The sequence below is a fragment of the Gadus macrocephalus genome, chromosome 13 (genome assembly GCF_031168955.1).
Source record: "Gadus macrocephalus chromosome 13, ASM3116895v1".
Lineage (NCBI taxonomy): Eukaryota > Metazoa > Chordata > Actinopteri > Gadiformes > Gadidae > Gadus > Gadus macrocephalus.
In genome coordinates, this window is record NC_082394.1 from 1,038,270 (window position 1) to 1,063,696 (window position 25,427).

At 46.5% G+C, this 25,427-nt stretch overlaps 1 protein-coding gene across 1 annotated transcript in view; it reads left to right on the forward strand.

Moving 5' to 3' along the window:
• Window positions 1-25,427, forward strand: part of LOC132470908 (immunoglobulin superfamily member 21-like) — a gene marked incomplete at its 3' end in the record, with an annotated part of 152,660 nt that overhangs the window by 58,448 nt on the left and 68,785 nt on the right. Inside the window, exon 2 of the mRNA XM_060069837.1 lies at window positions 11,060-11,172. Coding sequence (XP_059925820.1) covers window positions 11,060-11,172 — 113 coding nt within the window. The remainder of the gene's footprint in view (window positions 1-11,059; window positions 11,173-25,427) is intronic.

Here is a 25,427-nt window from a genome sequence, read left to right on the forward strand (position 1 = left end):
CTCCCCCCTCTCCTCTCTCCTCCCCCTCTCCTCTCTCCTCCCCCTCTCCTCTCTCCTCCCCCTCTCCTCTCTCCCCTCTCCTCTCCCCTTCCATCCCCTCCCCTCCCCTCTCTCCCCTTCCCTCCCCTCTCCTCTCTCCTCTCTCCTATCTCCCCTCTCTCCCCTCTCCTATCTCCCCTCTCTCCTCCCCCTCTCCTCTCTCCCCTCCTCTCCCCCTCCCCTTTCCCCTCTCCTCTCTCCCCTCCCCTCTCCTCTCTCCTCTCTCCTCTCTCCCCTTCCCTCCCCTCTCCCCTCTCCTCTCTCCTCTCTCCTCTCTCCCCTCCTCTCCCCTCTCCTCTCTCCTCTCTCCCCTCTCCTCTCCCCTCTCTCCTCTCCCCCTCCCCTCTCCTCTCTCCCGTCTCTCCTCCCTCTCTCCTCTCTCCTCCCTCTCTCCTCTCTCCCCTCCCCTCTCTCCTCCCCCTCTCTCTGTAATTCCACTTTAGCTGGGAGCTCTACACTTGCTCCACAAAATGGCTGCCTTCCTGAGTGTGCACTGTAGCTTTGTCTAGACTTGCCGCAGTGTGCAGAAGTGCAGCAATGTTCCAAGTCAAATAAGAATGGAGATGTGTGTATACATCTTGGGGTGGCGGGGGGGGCAGGAGGAGAGCTTCTGAAGGCCAGCTAGAGGTAATAGAAATGAATTATAGAGTAGGAGGACGGGCTACAGAGCCATCGCGGCCCGTCTGTTTGTCAGGCGAGCTCAATGGACTCAACACTTGATGTCTTCATCGAGGTCACTCTACCAATATGCCCGCTCTTCCTTTTAAGCACACACACGCTCACGTACGGGCGCACACGCGCACGTTCACGTGAGGGGAAAACCCTGGGTATTGTGTTAATGTGTCTTTATTTAATGGCGGTACCCTGGGTATTGTGTTAGGGTGTCTTTATTTGATGGCGGTACCCTGGGTATTGTGTTAGGGTGTCTTTATTTAATGACGGTACCCTGGGTATTGTGTTAGGGTGTCTTTATTTGATGGCGGTACCCTGGGTATTGTGTTAGGGTGTCTTCATTTGATGGCGTGTGAGACGGTGAGACACAGCAGCGGTCTGGCCCCTGCGGGCGGCGGACGAGCTCCTCTTGGGGACGAGGTGTGTAAACGTTATTATTAATAATCTCTGTCCCGGGAGGACGAGGGACGAGGGGCCCCTGCTTGGCCGAGATGCCCCACTTTACCCGCTGGGATTCCACCATGATGAAGGCACTCGGCCGTCTGCGGTCCCACTGTGGAACCCCCGCCCGGGACACGCCCCCTCTGACATTCAGAACGTCCATTCCTCCTCTCTCTCTCTCTCTCTCTCTCTCTCTCTCTCTCTTCCCCCCCCCCCCCCCCCTCCCTTGCTCGCTATTGCTCACGACCTCTGGTGATTGGACGAGGGCCTCTTTAGATTGACTGGACATTTGGGTGATTGATACCCCGCGGTTTGTCTCTGGGTTAGCAACTCTCCCCCCTCTCCCCCCACACCCTCCCCCTTTGTTAGCCAGAGCATCACGCCTCTGCGATGAGTCTGCTTTGTGTTTATCGGCCTCTCTGGTTATCTGTTTACCTTATTAAAAACCAATTGGCTCTATCTGTTCCCATGGCTCGGTGGCCATTTCATTTGATGCTCGCTGCCTTTTAGTTATTTGATGTGGACTTATCTTCCAGGCGTTCTACCTGGACTCAGTTAGACGTACTAACACATTGCCAGGTCGCCTTTTGGAGCAGAGAAATGATTGCACTCGTAAATGTGTATGAAGTGCCTGTGCATTGCGTATTCACATACAATGACAAACACGACATGTTTCGTTGCTACATACAATGCTTTAACAGAATTATTATGCCATTATCGGGATAACAAATTTGGCCACTTTTGTCCATAAAAAGCTTTCCGGTGGCAAGGCAGAAGAATGTACTGGAGCCCTCAACAGAGCCTTTGAAGGTGGAATAAACAACCAGAATAAACACGTCCACAGAACACTCTCAAATGTTAGTTCCGGCACAGCTGCAAGTTTTCAATGATTTTGTAATTGTTTGTGTCAAAGTCAAACGCTGCAATTATCTGCTTAAGAGCAGCTGCTGGGTGAGAACCTGTTTTTTAGACTGTTAATGGCCTAAATAAAAACTGGGATGCACTGTTTACGGAATGCATATTTACACCAACCTTATCTTTGAGTGACATTTTTTTTGTTTTTTGTTTGACTGAAACGACAAACAATGATTATAAAATCATGAGTCATTTCTTAAGAAGTGATTTATGATCTGGTTCACTTTGTCTTCTGCCTCCTCTCCTCTCCTTCCAGCCCTGGTATTAGCACCGCTGATCTACGTCGGGGGCCTGAGTTGCTCTTCCGTATTCCGTATTGTCAGTGTCGGTGATTTCCCCAGGCTTTGAAGGCAATCTATTTTCTCTTTCCAAAATCTAAATAACAGTCGTGTGAGCGAGGAGTGAGGCCGTCCTCCCTGGTGGCACTGGAGGCCTGCAGCCAGGGCCCTGTTGCATTGTGGGGCCTGCAGCCAGGGCCCTGTTGCATTGTGGGGCCTGCAGCCAGGGCCCTGTTGCATTGTGGGGCTTGCAGCCAGGGCCCTGTTGCATTGTGGTGCTTGCTGTGTCACAAGCAGCGTTGCATGCAACTGGTGCATCCAAAGTCTTGTGCTTCGTGCAAATTAAATAATTTATCTTATCCAAAATGAAGGTGTTTGTGTGTGCGTGCGTGCGTGCGTGCGTGCATGCGTGCGTGTGTGTGCGTGCGTGCGTGCGTGTGTGCATGCGTGCGTGTGTGTGTCCCCAATATCCCCTGTGTCTCCATATAGTGAGATTATCTGATGTATTTTTTTATTGCCAGTTCCCAATCCCACCGCAGTCTCCGTTGTGCAGTTAGACGGCTCAAACACAAACCGCAACCTGATGTAAGTCTCACATTGGACATCGAGGCTATACCAACAGGGGTATTAAAGTCGTTAAATCCACAACAGTTGTGTGCTATTAGGGTAGGATAATAATAAATCCAAATGAAGGCGGAAGGACCAGAGGACAGGTCTCCCTCATGTGGCTATAGCTTGTGAATGTGATGCTGCACAGCGCTTATAGATAAGGCTGCTAAGCCCGCATGGGCCAGCAGGCCATGCACCCCCCCCCCAAAAAAAAAAGATTGGCTGTGAATCTGAATTAATTCTGCTAGCCCTCGGGGCCCCAGTCAGAAGACCTTCTGATGGACTTCCTCCTGATGGCTATCCTGTACAGCGGTCTCGGCTGTTCGCTGGCGGGATTATAATGGATAGTCTCTTTCTCTCCGTCGCTCTTTCTCTTACTTCTTCTCCCTCTTTTTCTCTCTTTTTCTTTCTTTCTCCCGTCTCTCTTCTATCCCTCTCCCTCTCTCTCTCTCTCACTCATTCTCTTTCTATCTCTTTCTCAGCAGAAGCATTTCATTAAACAGTAAATCACTCTGAGTGGAAAACACATCAGCTCCCTGTTTACAAAGCAAGACCTGAACCACGGCCCCAGATTGTGTTCTTGGCCGGCATCAATCACGGGCGCCACTCATACAGACCGACTCTCCACCCCACCCTCCGCGGCCCTCCCCTCCTCCCTGGGGGGCCGCTTGCCTCTGTTTGCATTCAAGGGTACAGAAGAAACCCGTCGGATTGGTGGAAACCAACCCTGAACGGGTTATTGAACGTCTAACCCTGAACGGGGACATAGACGCCGTTGGAGATGGACACCTTGGCTGAATTAAGTCTTTGGGCATTTTTAACAGTTCCTTCAAGAACGGTGTGGTTCACTACAATGGGGAACCCCTTATTGCAGTCCCTATGATGGTATACAGGAATCATTCTGTATAAATCCTTTCTCCTGCTTCATAACTTCACATCAGCGTCTTCACCTGCCGTCAACCGGGATAGGGGCGGCCACTGAACTAAGACTCACTTATTCCAGGGAGCTCCTCCGCAGTCGTCCTCTATCGCTGTAATTGCCGTTTAGTTGTACATTTTGCGAATGATTTTCTGGAGAATATTCTCAGCCAGATATGTTTCATACTTTCAAACGGATACACTTAGCTCTCTCTTGCCTCGGGCCCCTAAGTTTAATATTTTCGAAGGTACCCGCACTGACTGAAGAGAGGGCGGCAAACAGGGGGATGTTCTGCGGAGATCACACATGCATTATATATCCGCCCAGTCCACAGCCGTCTGCCAATCCTAAGAACTCCATTTCTTTAAGCTGATGTCCGCCACTGTGCTCGGCGTGCGCCGGTAATGCTGAGATTATCAGACGCTATCGACCGTCTGGAAATCCTCTCAAAATGGACGCCATTCAAACTGTTCTCTTCTAAGGGTTGTTGGACAGATGTCTGGCCAAACCACGCAGATGTTAGGATTTTTTCTTCTTCGTCCAAATGTTAGGTCCTTGTTAGATCAAGTTGGATCCAAATATCAGTCTCAATATTTGTTTATTTTTGGTATTTAATTTCCACTGTTAATTACTGTCCCTTCATTTCAAATTAAAATAATGGATATTTTTTAAATGTCTTGGTGATGATAGATTTAATACTCATTGATTGCCTATAATGCGTATGGTACTAATAAGGATATTATGGTATATTCCCGATAAGGATGATAGCACAAACCTCATTATTGATGCATCAAAGGCTATAATGAAAGTATTGATGATTCAGCGACGGTGATTATGACGGTCGCATGAAGGATCACGCTCGGTCCAACAATAATGACGCAACGGCATTGATGACGCTCAACATCGGTGGCGACTACAGCATGAGCGATAAGCAAAGCGTGCTGGTAAGAATGCCATGATGGCATTAATGGGCGTAATAAAACTGATGATCACTCACATTAGCATTGCGGTCTAAGATGCTAGCACTTTCGACGCCACAAATCATTTTGGCTACAGAGCGTCCGAGAGAAGACTCTCGCCGCTATCTCCTCGCCATCCGTCGCTCCGCTCCGGTCCGCCGCACGGGGATCTAAAGCAAAGGTTAGGCAGCGCCATAAATCACGGCCACAATAGCAGCGCGGACGCGACGCCAGCCCAGAAGCACCACTCCCTTTGTTTCCCCGGAGCGTCTTGGCAAACGGCCGTTATTAATGGCAGAAGGCATAGTCCGCAGCCCTCATTACACGTTGTTCCGACGACTCCGCCGTTGATGGATGAAGACGAGCCGCTCGCCGGCCTCATCTGCCTCCACCAGCCCTTAACACGAGGCAATTAAACGCCAGCCTCCACCGCGCGCCCAACACACACACACACACACACACACACACACACACACACACACACTGGCGTGTTGTGGTGATGACGACGGAGACAGTCGAGTGATCTGGCTCATTGCGCTGAGCGTTTCGTTTTCAAAGCGTCTAGACAGAGAGGAGTGAGAGATGAACGGGAAGTTTACTCAAAGGAGCTTAATGGGGATTTTGACGACGGCTCCGTCTGTGACAGTGAAATATGCCTCTGTATCCATGGCTACATGTTTGTTATTTGGGAGCTACAAACAGCATCAAAAATAGTTTGTCCTTCGTTCAGAGAGTGTTGAGGAGTTTGCCGCGGTTTGCTGGAATGCGCCGTTAAGCTGAAGTTTATAATTAATGCCAAGGCAGGTCAGGCACTGATTGGCTGCAGATCGGTGTATGATGGAGCATCGTCGACCTCGCTTAAAATGCAGCGCTGATACGCTGGAAGGAATCAATATCAGGAAACGTGAGCGTGGAAAAGCCACGTCAGCCAGATCAATGCCTCGTGAGTTTAACCTCACACACACTCAAACACTCTCTCTCTCTCTCTCTCTCTCTCTCTCTCTCTCTAGCTCTCTCTCTCTCTCTAGCTCTCTCTCTCTCTTGCCCTCACATACACATACACATAAAATACGCATACACATATACACATCTGAGAACAGCCGGCTTGGATGTACCTTGCATGATATGAGGAAGACGGGGGCCACGAATGAGAAGAAAACCGGCTCCTTCCGTTCCTCATGCTGTTCCTGCACGTGTGTGACTGTTCATTGGCTGAGCTGCTCATGAGCTGACAGCAAACAGTTTGTGCTGGCTTGTGTTTTAACAAGGGCGTTGGTAGATAGTTGGAACTCTTTCAATGTGGAATTGGCCGTTAAAACGATTCTAATTTATGAAGTCGTTTGTAAAGCCGTGCAATGGATATTGAATTGTGTTGGAATGAGGAGCGTATGTTTCTTGGTACAAGTCTGCCAGCTGTACACAGGAATTGTGCACAGGAATTCTTGGAATTCTGGCGGAAGTGCTGAATACATGTAATTCGCCCTTTTTCTTTTTTTTCACGCTGGATTTCCCATGCTGGAAAGCCAATGAGATGCCCACAATTAATCCCTGGACTAAACCATAGATACCACTCACTCATTCCTATGCATTAAACAATATACACTATACTCGCCTCACCATTAATTAATGTATGAAAGAGATGTTCCTGATAAATTTTATTTGATTTCATTTTACTTAAAATCCACAAAAACAGTTAAAGAAGGGGTATTTTCTTTAATCCTGAAGCCAAAACATTGACAAATATCAAGGCTATTATGCACATTTAATTTATCATAATTCACAGTGTCAACATAAATTATCTGCCAATTTGCACATTCTCCATTTTCTATAAATATTTCCCATCTTTTACACCCTCTCAACAGTATTTGATGAATGCTTGCAATGGACAGATCCTGGAATTCATTTAATCGATTCTCAATTCAAATGAAACGTCCGAGTCGCGTCTCACCAGAAGGGATGTCCACTTTCTGTGTGCTAAGCCTGTTGGTGACCACCGCCGTCTCCCTGGCTAGCCCCCAGTGAGGGAGAGGGGGGGGGGGGGGGGAAGGCAGAGCTGATGGTGGGTTGGTAGTAAATGGGGAGGATTTCCTCTAAACTCGCGGGGCTTTGTATTAATGACGGGCGGCCTCCACCTCTAATTTATCCCTCAACTTGGACTCCGGGGGGAAGACCCTCTTTTATCTGCTGATTTAATGAAGTGATTTTAACGAGCGTATCTGCATGAGCTGGCACACGGCTCGCCGCTGGGTCAAAGTCCTAACTCACTAAAAACACAACTCAAAATAGGACTTTAAAACGATGGGCTGTTTTTACACGTCGTGTATAAACTCGAGGATATGCGCGTCGTTCTCTTCGGGGGTCCCTATGGGAGGCCTTGTGTACGTCACTACACCACCAGTGAGTTGAAGAGTGAGTCTGTTGCGCTTCTCTGGTGGAGCAGCCACGGCGGGGCGATGGAGGAGCTGTCCCTCGCTGGGCCGCTGGGGACTTCAGCGCATGGCAGGAAAGTCTCAACTGTAGCATTCATAATATGGCCAATGCACGTGGTTACATCAGTGGGCCGCGGGCTCCAGCCCCATTGTGCCACCTCATTTGGCGATATAGAGTGACTTAACTGACGTATATTAAAATAAAGGGCTTTGGAGATCTTCGAGATTGCCACTTAGTGCCCGAGTCCCAATGCATGAATTTTATGACTCCTTATATCACCTAAAAGATCCGATGTTTAATACATGTGCTACAAGTATTATAAGGTGATGGCGGCATATGGCTTAAACCCTTCTGCAGACTGTTTATCAGAGCCCTAACGATAGCGCAGATGGGATCTCTGAATCCCTCATTCTACAGCGGTTCGCTTCATTCTGAAAGAAGAACAAGCACTATTCAAAAGCCTCTGAGAGAAAGCATATTCCCCCCGGGTTGATGAAACGACATCAAAGCTACACAGGCCTGACATACCGCAATGGCTCATGGTATAATGTGTCTTGGTCTATCACAAAATATATTGGTTTAACTCTGGGATTGTGACCCAGCATTGGGGTTTAATAAACGTAAATAAACATGATTTCTCCATTTATATAATGCGCCACCATCACACCACTTGGCGGGAGAATCTGTCATCTGAGGTTGCAATCGTTAAATTGTGTTAGGAATGGCTAGTATTTTCCGTAGCCATCTAAATCAGGGTTAGACTCTGCGGTTGGTAGGTGTGTAGGCTGCACATTCACCATGCAGATCAGCTGCAGGACGGATGAGTGATGCTGGACTCCCACTTGGGTTTGTTTTTCGAAACCATGGCTTTTTTGGCCTTGCACTTTATGTGGTTTCAAATATTTAATCCTCCTGTGTTTATTATGGGATGGAAGGACTTTGATAGAATAAGGCCTGTATTGTATAAAATGAAATCCCTGTTTAATTTTTGAGTTTCTGCTGTGAATGGCCTCTTGGCCAAGCCGTTATTGAAAATGTGAATCTTTTTTCAATGAACTTGCTTGGTTAAAGATAGAATATATACAAAATAATTAAAAAAACAAAGACAGAAAGTAGCCTATGAAGAACTCCTTTTCGCAATACAATTACAAAGCCGGCCCTCGCTGGGTCTTAAGGAAGCGTTCTCTTTCCTTAAGTCGACAGAGAGTTTAATCCATGCGAGTTCAGCAGCACACTGAGTTCCAGTACTTTCGCCCCATGAAGTTTGTTGCAGAGAAGCCCTCGGATTGAAACCCCAGAGACGCTGCCTGCCAGTCAGACGCTCCATAACTCTGCCTCCTGTGTCCATATAGAACGGGCCGGGGAAGTGTATTCAACAGTCCCTCTTATGGGGGCTGTTGGTTGTGTGTGAGTGTGTGTGCCTTCCTGAAACACGGCCAAGTACAGGGAAGCGTGTCGGAAATCCATGCCCCTTGTGATTATTCCGCTTAATATATGCACATAGATTGTTTATGAAAACATAGCACAGGCGGTGTTGTTTATTGCGTGTTTTTACAAACTCTGCAATATTGTAACACATGTCGTGTTTGTATTGCATTTTTCTTCAATGAAATGCAGTTTTCGACCCCTTTATTTTAATGCAAATCACTCAAAGGCTATTGCCTTCCACGTGAGTGACACAGTGCAGTCCACACAGCAGAATGAACTGCTCGTTGACTCGTGTAAGGACATTGCATCTTGAGTAGTACTGCATAGCAAATCGATCCAGCGTGAAATCTACTCTGAACCATCCAATCTCAGAATGGGTGGTCCTACTGTTGTGTGGGTTTAGAAACACGTTGAAGGTGCAGGGGTGCCCCGGTGGATCACCGGGTAGAGCCGTACCATTAAGGCTTAGTCCTTACGGCACAGACCCAGGTTCCATTCCTGCCGTGGCCCTTTGCTACATGTCCTCCCCCCTCTCCCCCATACCTTCGGTCTAACGTGGTGTATCGTCATGATTAAAGCATAAATAAATCGTTAATAATACGTGTTTCTGGATCAATAATCACCTCTTGAATCAGCTGAGAGCAGACTGATTGGCCGCTACAGATCTATAAAGGGGTTTGACGAAAGGGGTGTTTTGACATCGGGACTCGGTCGTTTACTATATGTGTTTGGGATCCATCATGTTGCCCTGGATACCGCCCCTGTAGTAGGCGGGTGGAGAAGGATCCAGAAGGACGTTATGGGGTGTGGGTGGTGCTGAAAGGTGGTGGTCCCGCCCCCTTGTTTGAGAGAGATGGAGAACAAGGCAGCAGAACTTGTGTAAAGTGGCTCTGCCTTTGGGAGCACATTGTCTGTATGATGGCTGGTTGAGCGCAGAGAGAGCGACCACGTGTCAAACCCCTTTATAGATAGCCTTTGTGAATGCCTTCTGTGGCCGCCTCCGTGTGAATGAGCTGTTGGCCGTTACCTTAACACTGGACACAACTCAGCCGTCACATTTTACAACCATGGGACATGTGATGCACTAGGGGCAAAAGAATAACACAAATAGTTTTACTCCTTCCTGACCTCTTGAGGATAAACAGCTGAAAAGACTCCTTTTTGTGACACTGTGTTAGATCGGCTATATTTCACTTTACTATTTGTTTGTACGTTACGCACCAACAACACTCCAACCACACATGCCTCCTCCCTTTTCCAGGTGCAGTCTGGCTGGTGTGTAATGGAACCATCCGTCGCTTGGAACAATGAATTAAAGAGGCTTTAGCTGCTTAGTCCTGCTCTTACAACGCAACAGTGGGGATGCACCTGGAATTTGATCGGCATCACTTAACCTGTTAACGAAATCCTTCCAGGACTTATTCCAAGTCTCCCTCTGCTGTCGTTGAAAAAAGCTACTGTCTTGGATAGAGCGATGACTAGTAATAAATTCAAGACACTGGCAGCATGGAAACATAGAAAAAATAAAACAGCTTTGACATTTCCACTGAAGTGGTTTTTTGAAGGGAACTGATTTATATAAGTAACTAAGGATCTTAAAGAGGGATATTGTTTTTGCCTCATTATGCATTACCTTATGGTGGGTGGTAATGAAGCTAGGCCTACAGCTTTCTCTTCCAATCTTAAAATGATGCTTATTTCCCAGTAATATTTTATCTACTAACTACATAAATTAATGAATCAATAAATCGAATCAAACGTAACAAAACCAAAATGAGTACACCATGTGTTGAATGTGAAGAAACCCCATCATCTCAAATGTCCTGAAATGCCGCGCAGTTGAGCATGTTCATATTCAACATGTTTCAATCTGATGACAAATGCATCAACTCGAACTGAGAGCCTTGTTGGGGACTTCAAACCACTTGAATGAGTAGTTTCAGAGTCCATAAATCACAGCCCCTGTGGTTCTCATCACCGGCGTGCAGCCGTCCTCAACCTTAGTGCTTAGGGGGTAAGAGAACCGAGTGATGTCCGGTCGATGTAGGCCTTCCTGTCCGACCAGGAGGGCCAAAGGCTTCACGTCCGTCTACCTGGATGGGGATGTGCTTTAAAGGTTCTGAATAAAAACTGTGCCGCATACAAGAGACTGCACGGTTCGCAGTCAATCTCCCCCCAAATCTCAATGAATGATTCATGGCCATTTGGCTTTTGAAAATCAAATCATTCCACTGCAAAAGGAAATAAAACAACCTGGAATGTACCCTGTTCAAGTGCATCTGAAAGAGCTGGCTTTGGCTTCTTGTTTTTGTACTATTACTTCCCATAATAATCAAAGTCCCGTGTGCACTTTTCTAACTTTCTTGCAGGATATTTGACGGTTACCATTGAGCCGCTGCCTCCAGTCGTTGTGGGGGAAACCGTCACGCTCAAGTGTAACTTCAAGACCGATGGGAGGCTGCGGGAGATTGTTTGGTACCGGGTGAGTACACATTATTTCTTTACAATTTCCCTCCAAAAAGCCCAGGCATCATATTCCACTGCAGCTTCCCGTTGATGTATTCCCTTCAAACCACCAGTAGATCAACGTCAACCCCTCCATGGCTGCCCCTAGTTGTTCCCTCGTCGCCAGTCGGCCGAACGCGGCCTAATGCGCTATGACGTCCAACACGGCCGGGACATGTTCCCTCGTCCCGACTGTACCCCAGCGTTCTCCGGGAGGAGCGCAGAGTGGCTGCTTTCTGGATGGCCCGGTCATTGGCATCCTTCCTTTAATAGTTCACAGCTGGTGTCTCTGCAGTCATTACAGTCTCAGCTGGTGTATTACGCAGCGTAAGTGCCGCTGGTAATTAAGTCACTGTACTAAGAAGAACCCTCCTTTGTGTCCTCGAGATCGGGGCTCTGGAAGTTGCTGACGCCGCGACATTAAAAGTGGTGTGTGTTTACATTTTACGTGCTGGATGAAGTCGAGATTTATTCGGGGACTAAAACAGAGCGTTGGGTAAATAATGAAGGGGGCGTGATGGTGGTGATCACTCAGAGGGTGAAGAGGCAGCAGCTGGGACCGTCATATCCCTGGCTCTACCCCCCTGTGCCTCTGTGATATACATATTGTTAGGAAGCTCCCGCTGGATTAATGAACGGAGTGTAAACGGAGTTCCGATGCCTGCGTCACCAAGAAGACCAAGGCGCAGATGGTCTCCATCCAAAGGTCCCAGGCTTTCCTGGGAATCACACACCTTGAGGCAGCGCGGGTTCTTCCTGGGCCTCACAGCGGGACCCTGAGTGTTTGCATTGCGTTGTATTGTTCTGTGGTGGAGTAGGGGGGCTTTGACCTTGGTTCTCCCTTCACGCCCTCGCAGACCGGCGTGGTCCGCTGTTGAGACAGCCCGGTTATGCTTAGGGAGCAACGCTGTCCTACTACTAGCGGCGTGTGCTTTCTCACCTTTACATGCTGGAATAAAACTGTATCTCTAGGCTCGTTTTTTGCAAATGCTGACATTTCAAGGCAGGACAAAGCGAGATTTATGGCGCTTTATGCCTTTCCTTGAGCATCGTAGATCACCGAGGCAGCCGTGACAATTTCATTTAATCAGGAGTCTGTGAGTTTAGCTCCTTTGCTTATGTAAAACCTACGTGTCAGACATGTGAACAATCTATTGATAGCTGTATCTTTAACACCGTCTCTTGGCAGCGCAGTGGGGCCATATCTCGCAAACTCGCAAGGACAGTAGTACAGAGTTTGTTGCAAGATTTAGCTCGGCAGTCTCTGGGGGGCCTCCACTCTACAAAGTGCTGATAAATTATAAATCAATTACCCTCACTTAGCTGCCAAAGTTCCTTTAATCTATCCATTTTATTTGACTAAACACTGTCGACGTCTCATTGTACTTCTTGTTCCAATGGAACTGCAGCTGATTCTTTCCTTTGGAGTCTTCGGAGCCCATCGAGAAGCTCGGCCAGAAAGGCAGAATAGAAGGAGCAGAAAACGCTGAGTCTAATTTCATCTAAAGGCTGCTGGCTCCTTGGCTGATTGTGTTGGTAGATTGTGTTCTGGGCACCGGGGTAAAGTACCGGTCAATCGGAGCACCGGTTCAATATCATAAAATCAGAAAATATCCCATTCCGCTGGGCGGACGTTTCAGGGGAAAGTCTGAAAGGACTGGGAGTCGCAGTGTGACCGTGCATTAAGCTGTACTCCACGGATTGTACACATGTTTATAAAGAGCATATAGATGTGGTTAAAAAGCCATTACATGGTAAAACGGGGGTCATTTCAACAAATCCCCATTATTTCTGTTGACTTTGACCATTTGTGACTGAGAGCAAATGAGCTGTAGCCAAATGTCAACCGGATTCTGAAGTAGAATATCACACCATTACGCCGGCGCCTGAAGACACGGAGAAAGAGAAAACCACAAATGTGATCCCGCACTAATAGCCTCGTAGTAAATCCGCAGCAGGCCTTCGTGCAAAGTGCAGACCCGCGGTGGGGGCAAAGCCCCATGGGTAGTGGCCGCGGACACAGATTCAGAGTGACGCGCCGCACCTTAACGCCGCAGCACGGCGGGCGCGCGGCTCCGTCGGGGGGGAGGTCTCCGCTGCGCGCGGGAGTCTGTTCGGGGGGAGGAGGAGGAGGAGGAGGAGGAGCTCCCCGGAGGTCCCTCGTCTACAAGCAGCCCCGTTGCACGCCGCACACCGCGCGCTTGGAGTGTTCCTATTATGTCATTCACATCACGGTACACCTACCAGAGTGCCGACCGCCGAGGGGCGGGAAGGGAAGGCGCGTCTTCTACCACTCTTGTCTGTTGGGTCGTGATCTTGCCTCCACCGTCATGGCCACCGCCTGCTGGCGGTTGTTCCCGCCTTCTCTCAGGGTCCAACTCCTCAGTGACGTCTGCTTCTGTATTCACTAAAAGTCCCTTGGAATAAAAGCGCTTGCTAAATAACTAAATGGTAAATAATACCGCTGGATTTAATTGTATTGCAGAGCTAGCTGACAATGAGGGAGCATGAAGGTAGGGTCTCTCAGTTCATCTCGTCTGCGATGAGGTCCTCCAGCGTTCACGGCGTTCTGTAAACATACCGGAAGGTTCAACTCGGAAGCCGTCAGGCTGCGGCTGCAAACACAACGTCTCTTTTTAAACTGGTCCAATATCTTTGTATCCTCTAGCTTTTACAGGCTGGAGACATTTTGGAGTGATTCTCTGCTTTTAAAGGAGACATTTGGAATTGTATTTTTACCGCACAAAACTATGAGTAGCTAGAGGGTTCTGGGTTCAATCCCCCAACGTCTGCTGCCTTGTTGTAGGCGTCTTTGAGCAGGAAGCCCAGCGCACTAACGACCTCTCTGTGAAGTCATTGAGGAGCCAAGTGTCTGCTGAAGGACTGAATGGTAAAAATGATTTGTCATCTCGCATTGTTCGAGGGAATATAAAGGAGTATGCAAAACACTGTATGTCTGGACAACTGTTGGTAGCTGAACTCTTTCGTACTGTGATAAAGGCGTGGCAGCGGCTGTTTGACCCACAATCATGTTTGTCCAGGTCCAATCCTGGTCCCCTGTGGAGAGAGTGCAGGAGACACCATATTCTAAAACCCACTTTAACAAACTACAAGACAGGTTTGCTCCAGAAACCGAAACACACAGAGATAATGTATTCTATTCTGGCTTTCTTTTATTCTTTCTTTTTATGTATAGTCACACAACCTGTGTTGATCTTGGGTGCCCTGCTGTTTTTACTCTTTAAAGTGCAGCCATGTCAACAATTTCACAATAATCTAGCTCGGTTTTATTTATTATTTTACTAAACAAAATAAAATAGAATATTTTGTCCGTCGTAATGCAACACATTCTGGCGACTATAGTTTGCATATAGACTACGTTTTTTTCGACACAAAGCTCGGTCATGAATGTAGAACGAAAAAAGCTTTCCCGTTCCCTCTGTCCATGTGGTTATGTATGTGTTTCGTTTTCATCTACCATGGCCATCTACCAAACGTGTGCTCGAGGCCATAACAGCCGCTCTCTCAAGAAGAGGTTTCTGTTGTCCTAAAACAAAATGAAGACATCAAAGAAGAACCAACAGTGCTTAGGTTCTCCTGCCAGATGTAAGATCACCGTCTCAGATAATGGTCAGCTCTCCAGAGCATAATACCAGTGTGGTTACATAATCCACGTGCTATAAATACCACTCTGTATCTACGGCTCGTATATATAGCCCGCTGCTTGTACCAGCCCCTCTAAGAAGGCTGGGAACAGATTATTAGATGTTTATCTCATCATACAAATACATCATGTGCACCAGGCTATTGGGTAAAGTCTATGAATAAATGATTGCAAACACTCACACACATCAAGACATGTTGAAAACATACAGAACTAAACATGCACGCATCAATAACAACACAAAGGATGCATTGTATTGTTACATGTGTATTGTTATACCCATGCATTGATGCATGGGTATAACATGCGTGTGTGTGTGTGTGTTGCGTGCGTGCGTGTGTGTGGTGCGTGCGTGTCAGCCATACTTTCCATACAAACAAATCTGAGCTGCGCACTGATTCAGAAGAAAAATAACTCCTTGAATCTCCTCGTGGCGTGCGCACTCTCCTGACGTCTCTATTAGCCTGGCACGCCGCACTGCCTCCACCCCCCCCCCCCCCGCCCCGCCCTCCGCCTCCCGCCTCACCGCCACCCCCGCCCGGCCTCCGTCCGCCCCCCGCGGGGGGACGGCAGCGATAAGGTGCTACGGATCGCTGAACGCAACCTTTTCCTCGCGCGCTCGCGTCACACGGGCAGAGTGCGCCGGCTGTTCTACAGCGAAGGATAATTACACACTGTTACCGGCGTGTCTGCACATCACCGGCGCCCGGCCCAAGCCTCCTGCCCGCCCTCTCTCGCCGCGTTCCCGGCTTGTTTCTGGTGTGTGTGCGGCGTGTGTGTGAATGTTAACGCTAACAAAGTGGGCTTGTTGCCCGTGTGTTTTGGGGTGTCGGGAGACGCTGGTTCTTCTCCACTAATGGCCCGGTCGCCGTGGCGATGACAATGGGATGGTTTTGGTGTCCGCGCCGGTGAGAGTGAATAACGATGCTGTTTTGTTGGCATTTGGCGGAGATCCCCAGGTATCCTCCCCAAGAACACTCTGTGTCTAATTAATTCGAGTAATTCAACAAATTGTAACGTGAGCGAATAAACACACTCTCTTCGCATTGTTTGGAATTAATTTGTTATTCCCGGTTGCCATGTTGCATCTCCATGCGATGATTTAATATAAACTAATCGCTACTTTTAAACTTTCCGGAACCATTATTTCAACTGCAACTGTCATAATTATGACTGCAGTACTTTAACAACTACTATTGGATATGAGCCTGTTCTATGTTAACTATTCTCCTCATTCCTCCTACTAGGCCTGTGACTACTATGAGTACTCCTCCTACTGCTAATCTAATTAGCAGTAAATAGCAATGGTTCGATTAACATGTGATGCAGTCATTACGTTTTGGCACTTATTATTAGCATCAACTCATCGATCATGGCTTTTACAATCTATCAGAGCACCCTGATGGTAATGAGTATGCTTGATAAGCCGCGAGAGGCGGTGGTTTACATGGATTTGAGAACAGCTAGGGGGCGATGTTAGGTATGCTGCAAAGCTCACCGCCTCAAACCCTGCCATCTGTTTTCCTATACATGGTAATAAAATGGGTACTATAGACGCCTTAGTCAAATTTCACAAAAACAAACACGAGGCAACATAAAAAAGCGATCACTTATTGAAAACAAATCATTCATCTACCAAACAATACAGTTCCTCAAGACAGAAAATTGGTTGCTAAGCAACACAGAATAGCATATTCTGAGATTGAAAGCGCATTAGTGAATTCTTGTATGCGATCACAGGTGTATGACAACCCAGTCTCACGGAAATACGTGACACTGTCACATCACGTAATTATTTTTCGTGCAGAAAAGCACAATTTTCAAACTCATTCTAAATAGAAGAGATGAAGCAGCTACCTTTTTCCCGTTGCGGTTTGCCTACAGAGCAGCGCACCTGCATTAAATATATCTGTGATTTGTCAACATTTCTGAGAATCAAAGGTGAAAGTAGAAACGGGTGGCCAAAAGCTGTCATATTGTTAGAAATGTGTGCTTTTTGCCACGAAAAAAAATTAAATTACGTGTGTCCCAGATCACGAATGAATAGATTAAATTACGTGACAGTGTCACGTATTTCTGTGAGACTGGGTTGTGTATGACCCTAAAAGCAAGGTGTGTTTTAGATGATCAAGTTTCTATGTTTGAAACGGTATATCAACTGATTGCAAAGATCTATACACATTAAGGCAAACCAAAGACAAAAGGAACGAATAACTTCAATTTAGGAAGTATCGATTCAGAATCATAGAAGGTTACAGAGAGAGAATTCTCTCACAAATCTATTCTCTCCCCAACCCTTAACTTAGTACAGTTAAAAGACACAGATACATAGGTCTTTATTTTGAAGACTTTCGTTGTTAAAATAAAAACCTTTGATTCTTTGAATCTTAAAACGATGAACTGAAGGTCCACCGGGTGCAAGTGGGCTATATTCACATAGAACCTGTGCAAAGAACTGAATGAACTCCACAGTCATTTGTTCAGCAACGCAATGACCAACAGGAGCATGGCAGCATGCTCGTCCTTTCACTTACCAGTCAATGCATCACTTAAGAGGTTCCAATGGATGAGAGGTGAGATCGATACATCCAGGGCTACAGAAGGAGGGGAGGGAGATCATAAAAGCAGCTCACCAACGCCGGCCCCCCCACCCTGGTCTGATTCGTCTGAATCACCCTGGCCCTCTGCTTAATGCAAAGCGGCTTCTCGTGTGATTCATTGCAGGGCTGGTACATCATGTAGGAGCCCCCATCGATCCAGTCTGAGCATCTTAACAGTTTAAGCCCATTTTATTCCGTGCAGCATTCCGCGATATACGGTGCACACCGCTATATACTAAATGACGACAAATACCAATGTTTCTATGAATCCACTTGTTCGTAGAGGCTTTTATCTAATTACCTGCACTTCTAATAATGTGCAGGTAAGAATGAACCTCAGACCCTTCATTACATAATGACCTAAATTATAACTTTGAGCAGCTATACCGATTTCATTTGACAGATACAGGCAAAAAGGGTCAACTTATTTTGGCGAACAATGAAAGCCATGTTATGCTCGTTCTATTCTACTTCGACAATATTTTCCAACAATATATGCACTTCATCACTTCTTTTGATACCAGAGAGTGTTGCCTTGACAGCTGAATGGCAAGTCCACAAGTACTTTGTGTACATGTTACAAAGCACTCTGTATGGTTCCAATCTAGACACACATTGTCTGGCTATCATGCAGAATAAACTACATGAGTTACGAAAAAAAAAAAAAATTCATTTCTGTGTGTGCTGTATTCCTATAATGACCACACTACCACATCATGGCCTGTACATAATAAGCCCAATGCTCCATGAGAAAGGTCGGAGGTTGAGTTCTGAACGAGTACAAAGCACAGTTACAAACAGGTCACACTGCGACACTGCGTAGAGAAACAGTACCCGGTAGGATCGGCGTGGTTTAACGGTGTCCTCACACAGCTGAGGCGCCTCCCCGCCACCAAGCATCTCTTTCTGGAGCTCAGGGTTTTAGCAACAGTTGTCATCGTTGTGAAAGAAAATGATAAGCGGTCGTCTTTTGGCAGAATCTCACTGCGTCTTCCATCTGCCCTACAGATGGAAGACGTCTCTGTTGGCATTTGGATACATGGGAGGGGGGGGGGGGGGTCTCTCCATGGTGGCAATTGTTTTCAAATTGCAAACTTGCTCTTGGTGAAGAGATCTTATTAATCTTCTAACGTGTGCTTCTCCCCTTATGGTTCCTTCTCCAGGTTTGCGCCCTTTGATTTGGGGACGTTCTCTTCTGCTGGTAGAGTGGTTTGGACCAGGCTGTGGTAAAAACTTGGTCCTGTTGAGCCCTTTGAGACTGTAAGCGCTCTGATTCTCTACCAGTACAACGCTCTTGACTTGTGGGATTGCACGGTGCGATCTCCCTACCGGTCTCCTGAGTGTTGCGATCATTCACCGACGGGATATCCATAGACCAAACTCCCTGTGTGGTCTCGGAATGCCACTTAATTTCATTTGGCCATCATGTGGCCTCAATAAAACATGACTTTAGAGCCGGATGCGATATTGGCTTTGAGTTATTTATTATCAACAAAGGCTTCAAAGAATCCATGCTCGCCACAGTAATTTGAATCGCGGGGCGTCTACAACAAAGCGAATACACGCCAAAACACTTTGAGGTAATGACTAATGCAGTCTTTCAATTCATAGGCAACGCCGAGGTCATTATTAGATGTAATAATTCCCATGCGTAGACCCACAGAAAGGTTTTGCATAGACATGATTTATCATGTCTATTTAAGTTTAGTCTCTTCGGTTATTGCTGTGATGAAGAGAATGTTACATACCCATTCGGCCTCCGGCATCTCTTCATTTGAAAACAATTAAAGAGGATGATTTGCAATAATAATAGATTACAAAAATCATTATTCTCGTTATGGACTTCTTCAAACCGTCTTCCCTTTTATTTATGCCATTATTATTATTTGTTTGCACATTGTTTCATTTCATCTTCCAATTTTACAAGTAGATGAATCTATGGGGAGAGATGGTTCGATAGGGGACCACATAATCTATATGATAAATCTCATTAAATGGGTTTTTGTATACTGTATGCCATCCTGCTAACGAAGGATCCAGTTTGTGGGCAACTTAAACATACTGTGTGTTCCTTAAAATAGAAAACGGTGGATTCAGATAAGAGCGATCCCACGATCTAATCAAAAGATTCCCATGTATCCCCTGCCCCCCCCCCCCCCTCCCACTGAACATCATATCCAGCTGAAAGCCCCCGGGACCATGAAATCAAATCCTAACATTTATTCATATCTTCAAAGATGGGGCTTGTTATGAAGGAGCCATTGAGATGGGTTCTCTCTCGGTCAAAGCCGCGCCATTGGCCGGGAGGGGGAACACGCGCTCGTCTGGGTTTTTTTCTGCGTTGCCAGGTTCATGAAGATTAGAGGACGGCCATTTTCCCTCCCCTTGAAACCACCACCGACCTTTCTTGCTTTTACCAAAAATGCTTTGTTCGATTCAAGCCGTCGTGTTTATGGTTTGAATGACCCCATTTGTTGTTTTCCATTTCAGCATTTCATAGTTTTCATTGGTCCATTTTTTCCAATCTTTTCAATAACCAAATGTAGCCGGGTTTGCCGACGCTTGTGAAAATACCATTTATCTTTGCCCGTAAAAATAAATTAAACCAGCAGAACAGAACGTCAAACTTCCAACAACGCAGCTTTTACTTTTTATTATTTCTTTTAAAGAACACATCCGCCCGCCATGCGGAAAAGGGTCTTTCACGAGCCCCTTCAGAGTCCCTCGGGCCGGGCCCCCAGGAGCCCACACTCTGCTGAAGGCTTTCACTGCGGCTGCTGACTCTGGCAATACCTTTTAACTTTCAATAAAAAAGCAGTTCTTTTTGGAAGAGGCTGTTTGGATAACGGCTTCCGTCGGAGAAGGAGGGTGGGCCTGTGAGTGATGGGGACGGTCGTGGGATGGAATCCCACCGTTGTGGGCCAGTCCGGGGTCTCTGCTCACATGTTGTAGGATCCTCAGGGTGGAGGCCATGAGGGTGACCAGCAGCGGGGAGGACTTTGAGCCTTTCTTTTTCGTACGCTTCCTGATAACGTGCAGAGAAACAGCACGATGTTGTTATGGTGGACAAGTGGCAGCCACTCACCTCCCGGTCTAGAGTGATTGAGTTCGGTGTACCGTGTCCGCAATATATAATGTATATTTATGATATTATATTTGATACACCTATAGGCAGGTGCATTCCTAGGCGTATTCTAAACCCTATGATCGATCTGAATTCAAATCTAAGTCGCAGTGTGTAAACGCAGAGTTAAAAGAATGACAAAAAACTACATCCAGGGTATCTCCAGTCCCTCCCTCTCTGTCGCTCTCTCTCTCTCTCTCTCTCTCTCGCTCTCTCTCTCTCTCTCTCTCTCTCGCTCTCTCTCTCTCTCTCTCTCTCTCTCTCTCTCTCTCTCTCTCTCTCTCTCTCTCTCTCTTTCTTTCTTTCTTTCTTTCTTTCTTTCTTTCTGTCTGTCTGTCTGTCTGTCTGTCTGTCTGTCTGTCTGTCTGTCTGTCTGTCTGTCTGTCTGTCTGTCTGTCTGTCTGTCTGTCTGTCTGTCTGTCTGTCTGTCTGTCTGTCTGTCTGTCTGTCTGTCTGTCTGTCTGTCTGTCTGTCTGTCTGTCTGTCTGTCTCTGTCTCTGTCTCTGTCTCTGTCTCTGTCTCTGTCTCTGTCTCTGTCTCTGTCTCTCTCCCTGTCCTGGAGAATGGACTCTTCTCCATTGTAACCAGCTCAGCTCAGCGGCGTAGAAAAAACAATTAGAGAGCACCCCGTCCCCGGAGGACGGCGTGCGGGGACAGATAGGTTTTATAATAGATTCCTGTCCGTGTAAAATGAGATGCCGACCTCCAGGTCCACTCGGAGGCCTGGCTTCAGGGAGCTGGCTGGAGCTCACTCTCCCCGTGGGGCTCAGAGATATTCATCCCATCAGCTTCTCCCCTGGCCGCCCTGAGCCGTCAGACTGGCCCTGGTGGTGGGGGTGGGGGTTGGTGGTGGTGGTGGTGGGGGGATTGGTGGTGGTGGTGGTGGTGGTGGTGGTGGTGGTGGTGGTGGTGGTGGTGGTGGTAGTCGTGGGGGGGTTTGTGTGTCTGGTCGTGGCGAGGCAGACAGCCGAGAATGTTTCCTTAATGTGTTATGTTTTTTGTGTTGATAGTTCTCAAGACAAATTTGCGAGTCGTACACGATTTTGAAAGGTCGGCAACGAGACGAGGTCTGGTAATGTGACATGCTTGCGATCTGCAATGTTTTCGTTTGCGACGTTCGAAAACCCATGACGAAAAGTTTGGCATGTTAGAATTTTTGGGGGAATCGCAAGACATATCCATTGTCGACATGAGGGAACCCCACAGACAGCTGGAGCTCACGCGCAGTGTTTACCAACTGACTTCACTGCACTACGCTGAGTACACAGTAATGGCATTCAAAAATGAATACGATCAATAGCAAGAAGAAGAATGTTAATAAAGAAAACGAGAGGAAATGGAACAACCTAATTGGGACAACTTTGGTTGAAATGTGGCAGCAACGTCCCTGTATTTTCGACCTGTCCACAAAGGAGTTTCACAATAGGGTGAAGAGAAATGGCCGACGCCCTTGACCTACCCGGGAAGTTTAAATCATAAACCTCATAACCTCAAACCGCCAGCAAAGTGCCTAGTGCTAGGTACTGGGGATCCATTGTTGACGCTCTGTTGCTAGGCTCCGTTGTTGCTGCCGGGTACTTTGTATCGCTCATGTCACGCGCAACGCAACTACTGTGAGGAGTTGCTGCATGGAGCAGTTATAAAAACTACTGGAACCTTTATGAAAAAATATTAAAAAACATTTATGCCAGTTCTAAACCTTAGATTTTCTCAATATCTTGCGAACGTGAATGATACAAAGTAGAGAGCATCGCACCCTCGAATCTTGTAGTGTGGCTAGTCTTCCGACGAGACAAGGCCCGATTTCCTGGCTCTGTGATCGTATAGTGTGACATGTTAAATCGTGGAGGAATATCTGAGAATCTTGTAGTCTGAACCAGCCATAGCAAGAGGAATATCAAGGATGAATGCAGTAAGTTCAAAACGATTATTTTCCGGAAATAAGTTCTTTCAGTTCCGTTCACTATCACGATTTGTTCGTTTGATTAGTTTTTTGGATTAGTTCGTTAAATCAGATTACGTCATTTGACAGGAAATCTCACAGGTGTCTGCCCCCCCCCCCCTGCTTATAAGTATTGGGCACGCCCGCCCAATTAAGGCATTTTCACAGCCTGCCTTTCCATACAATAGTATCTGTCTGCGTCCTGCAAGACGGAGGCGTAACTTGTAGTAGGAGGCGTAACTTGTACTAGGAGGCGTAACTTGTTATTTTCTAAATCGCGGTCCACACGAGATCTTTCTCTTTTCGCGGTAAACAAAAAGCGTTGTAAATCACGGTTCACACGAGATCTTCATTGAAGTCGGGTCTTCCGATATTCATGACGGTAAGTCAATTTAAGGCCTAATATTTGAGGTCCGAGTTGCGGTCATTTATGTACCCGCGCACCACTGCTACATACAGATCACTTCCGCGATTTAGAAAAGTACTAGACACGCCTCCGACTACATGTTACGCCTCCTCGTGCAAGTTACGCCTCCTCCGACTACAAGTTACGCCTCCTACTACAAGTTACGCCTCCGTCTTGCAGGACGCAGACAGACCCAACTCTTTCCATAAGGGTACTGTCGGCGGTCGAAACGCCAGCCGTAATTAAGCTGCGCCAAGCCGCACACACAGGGAATAAAACAGTAACGAAAAAAAGTTTCAGTCACGGTGCGCTCGGAAAACAAAAAAAGTGAATTTCTGTAGCATTGGCCTATACGACGCAGTTCAACCATTTCCAGGTTAGGTAAAACAATACTTAATTAAAGCATGCAATTTAAAAAGAAATCATATAAGGTGCTTGCATGACATTGAAGCCTACAGCGTTTTGTTTTATGTTAAAAAAAAAAAAGAATCAAAGAATCAGTTTCTCCTTCGGGATTCGTTCGCTGTGAACAAATTGTTTGCGACTGACCCATCCTTACTAAATACACATATGGTTTATTTTAAAAACCCTTTGAGTAGTTGGTGCACAGAAACCGTGACCTTGTCAATATTTCTGCCCAAAGTCACCATTTTATTAAGTAGACCAACTGACAACTGAAGAACAATATTTGTTTTACGTCTGCTCACTTTAACTTGAAAAGCTTAAGGATTGATTACCTAGGGGTGGCTTCATCCTCACTCAGGGAAATGCTTTGTGTCAACCGTGGGAGGAATCAAAAGAAACAGGACAACAACCGCTGAGGACCACATCTATTCTGCACTAAATCCACATATTTGTATCACAAATTTCAGTTTCTTTTCAACTCTAGCTTCTCATTTCTTTCCCCATTGTTTTTCTGACCTTCAAATGCAAACCTCGATGTGATGGTTCTGATATGACTGGGATTTCAGTTTATCAAAAAGATGTGTGTCAGAGCCATAAGGTGTGTGTGTGGGATGGCTCAGTCCAGTCCCCTTGATCCAGCGTCCTGTCTGATCCAGCTGTGATGTTCTGTGACCCGCGTAAGTTTATTTTATTTCATCCCTCGGGGCCTGGCAGGACATTGTGTCTCTTAATGAACCATTTCGGCCTCCCTGCCTGTCCCAGAATCATTGTGTTCTACCCTTTCATGGAAATCCAATCGGGTTTCTCCTGTGTGTGGCGGCCGCCAGCCTTCAGATGAAGGCCGGTAGTCTGTCTCGTTCCCGTCCTACTGGCGGTAAGCGAACAGGAGTGAGCCCCCATCGTGTGAGACGGACAAAAGACACACTATTCACAATGTTTCTTTACCTCTCCCTTCAGAGTAATTACGGTATTACGCCGAACATGAGAACTGTGTCAGTGGTTTTATAGCTTGACATTTCCATTTGCGAAGAATGAAGATGTATTTTTTTCTTGGGGGGGAAGTACAAAGGATATCTCTTGGAACTGATCATGGGGAGATTAACTGTCATTAGCGGGATGGTTTTAGCGTTTAATGTTTCTGTTGTGCGAGTTGATTGAAGGATTCTTGTGGCTGCTGTTACCCTCTGCTGTTTGAATGCATTTATTTTCTGGGTAATCAAAAGTTTACTTTTGTGTTCAAGTTTGATTGAATGGTCATCAACCAAATAGTCCTTTGGTCAAACTCCCCCTCTAGATTTTCAGTCCTGTTTCATTCTCCTAAAACCAATGCAAGTAGAAACCTGCAACACATATGCTTATCTTTCATGGCCCATAGCATAAAACAGTTAAGGTCCCACACACCAGAACGTAGGATAGGCCTACTGGGGACAATACACACAGAGAGGAGGGGGGAATAAACATGAAACCACACCATTCCGCAATTACATTTGCTTTATATGCAGGAGAATTGTCCTTTGCTTCGCCAATCCTGAGTTTCTAATAACTAAAACAAATATTAAAAAATCAATCAACTTGATGATCATGAAAAATGAATGACTCCAGGCCTAAAAAAAAAAAATTGTTCGGTTCCGGTTTCCGACCGACCCTGTCAATTTATGTGCGACCCAAATCATTTTATGAGCTTTAAAAAAAATATATAATAATAAAAGAAAAAAGAAAAATTGATACAAACTATAATTCAGTTTTTGTACAGCACCTCTTCATTCTGTACAAGGCTGAGCGATTTTTCTCGTTTTTTAATGAAAAACACCGACCTATCATTCGCTGCCGCTGGAAAAAATAAAATAAAAAAATAAAATGAATTCCCTACCTACCCGTGACCTCAACTGACAACCAACAGGAACCAATCTTTACATATTTTTAGGCCCCATTATTAAAATGGTGGCACTTGGACGAGCCGCCATCTTGGCTGCATTCCAACCCCACACGCAGCGTTTCGATTAGCACTTCCCACCAGCAACCTTCTTCTCAACTTTCTTCTCCACTACACAATTTATGTTTCGTGCAACGTGCCGATCAAACACTGCGTTT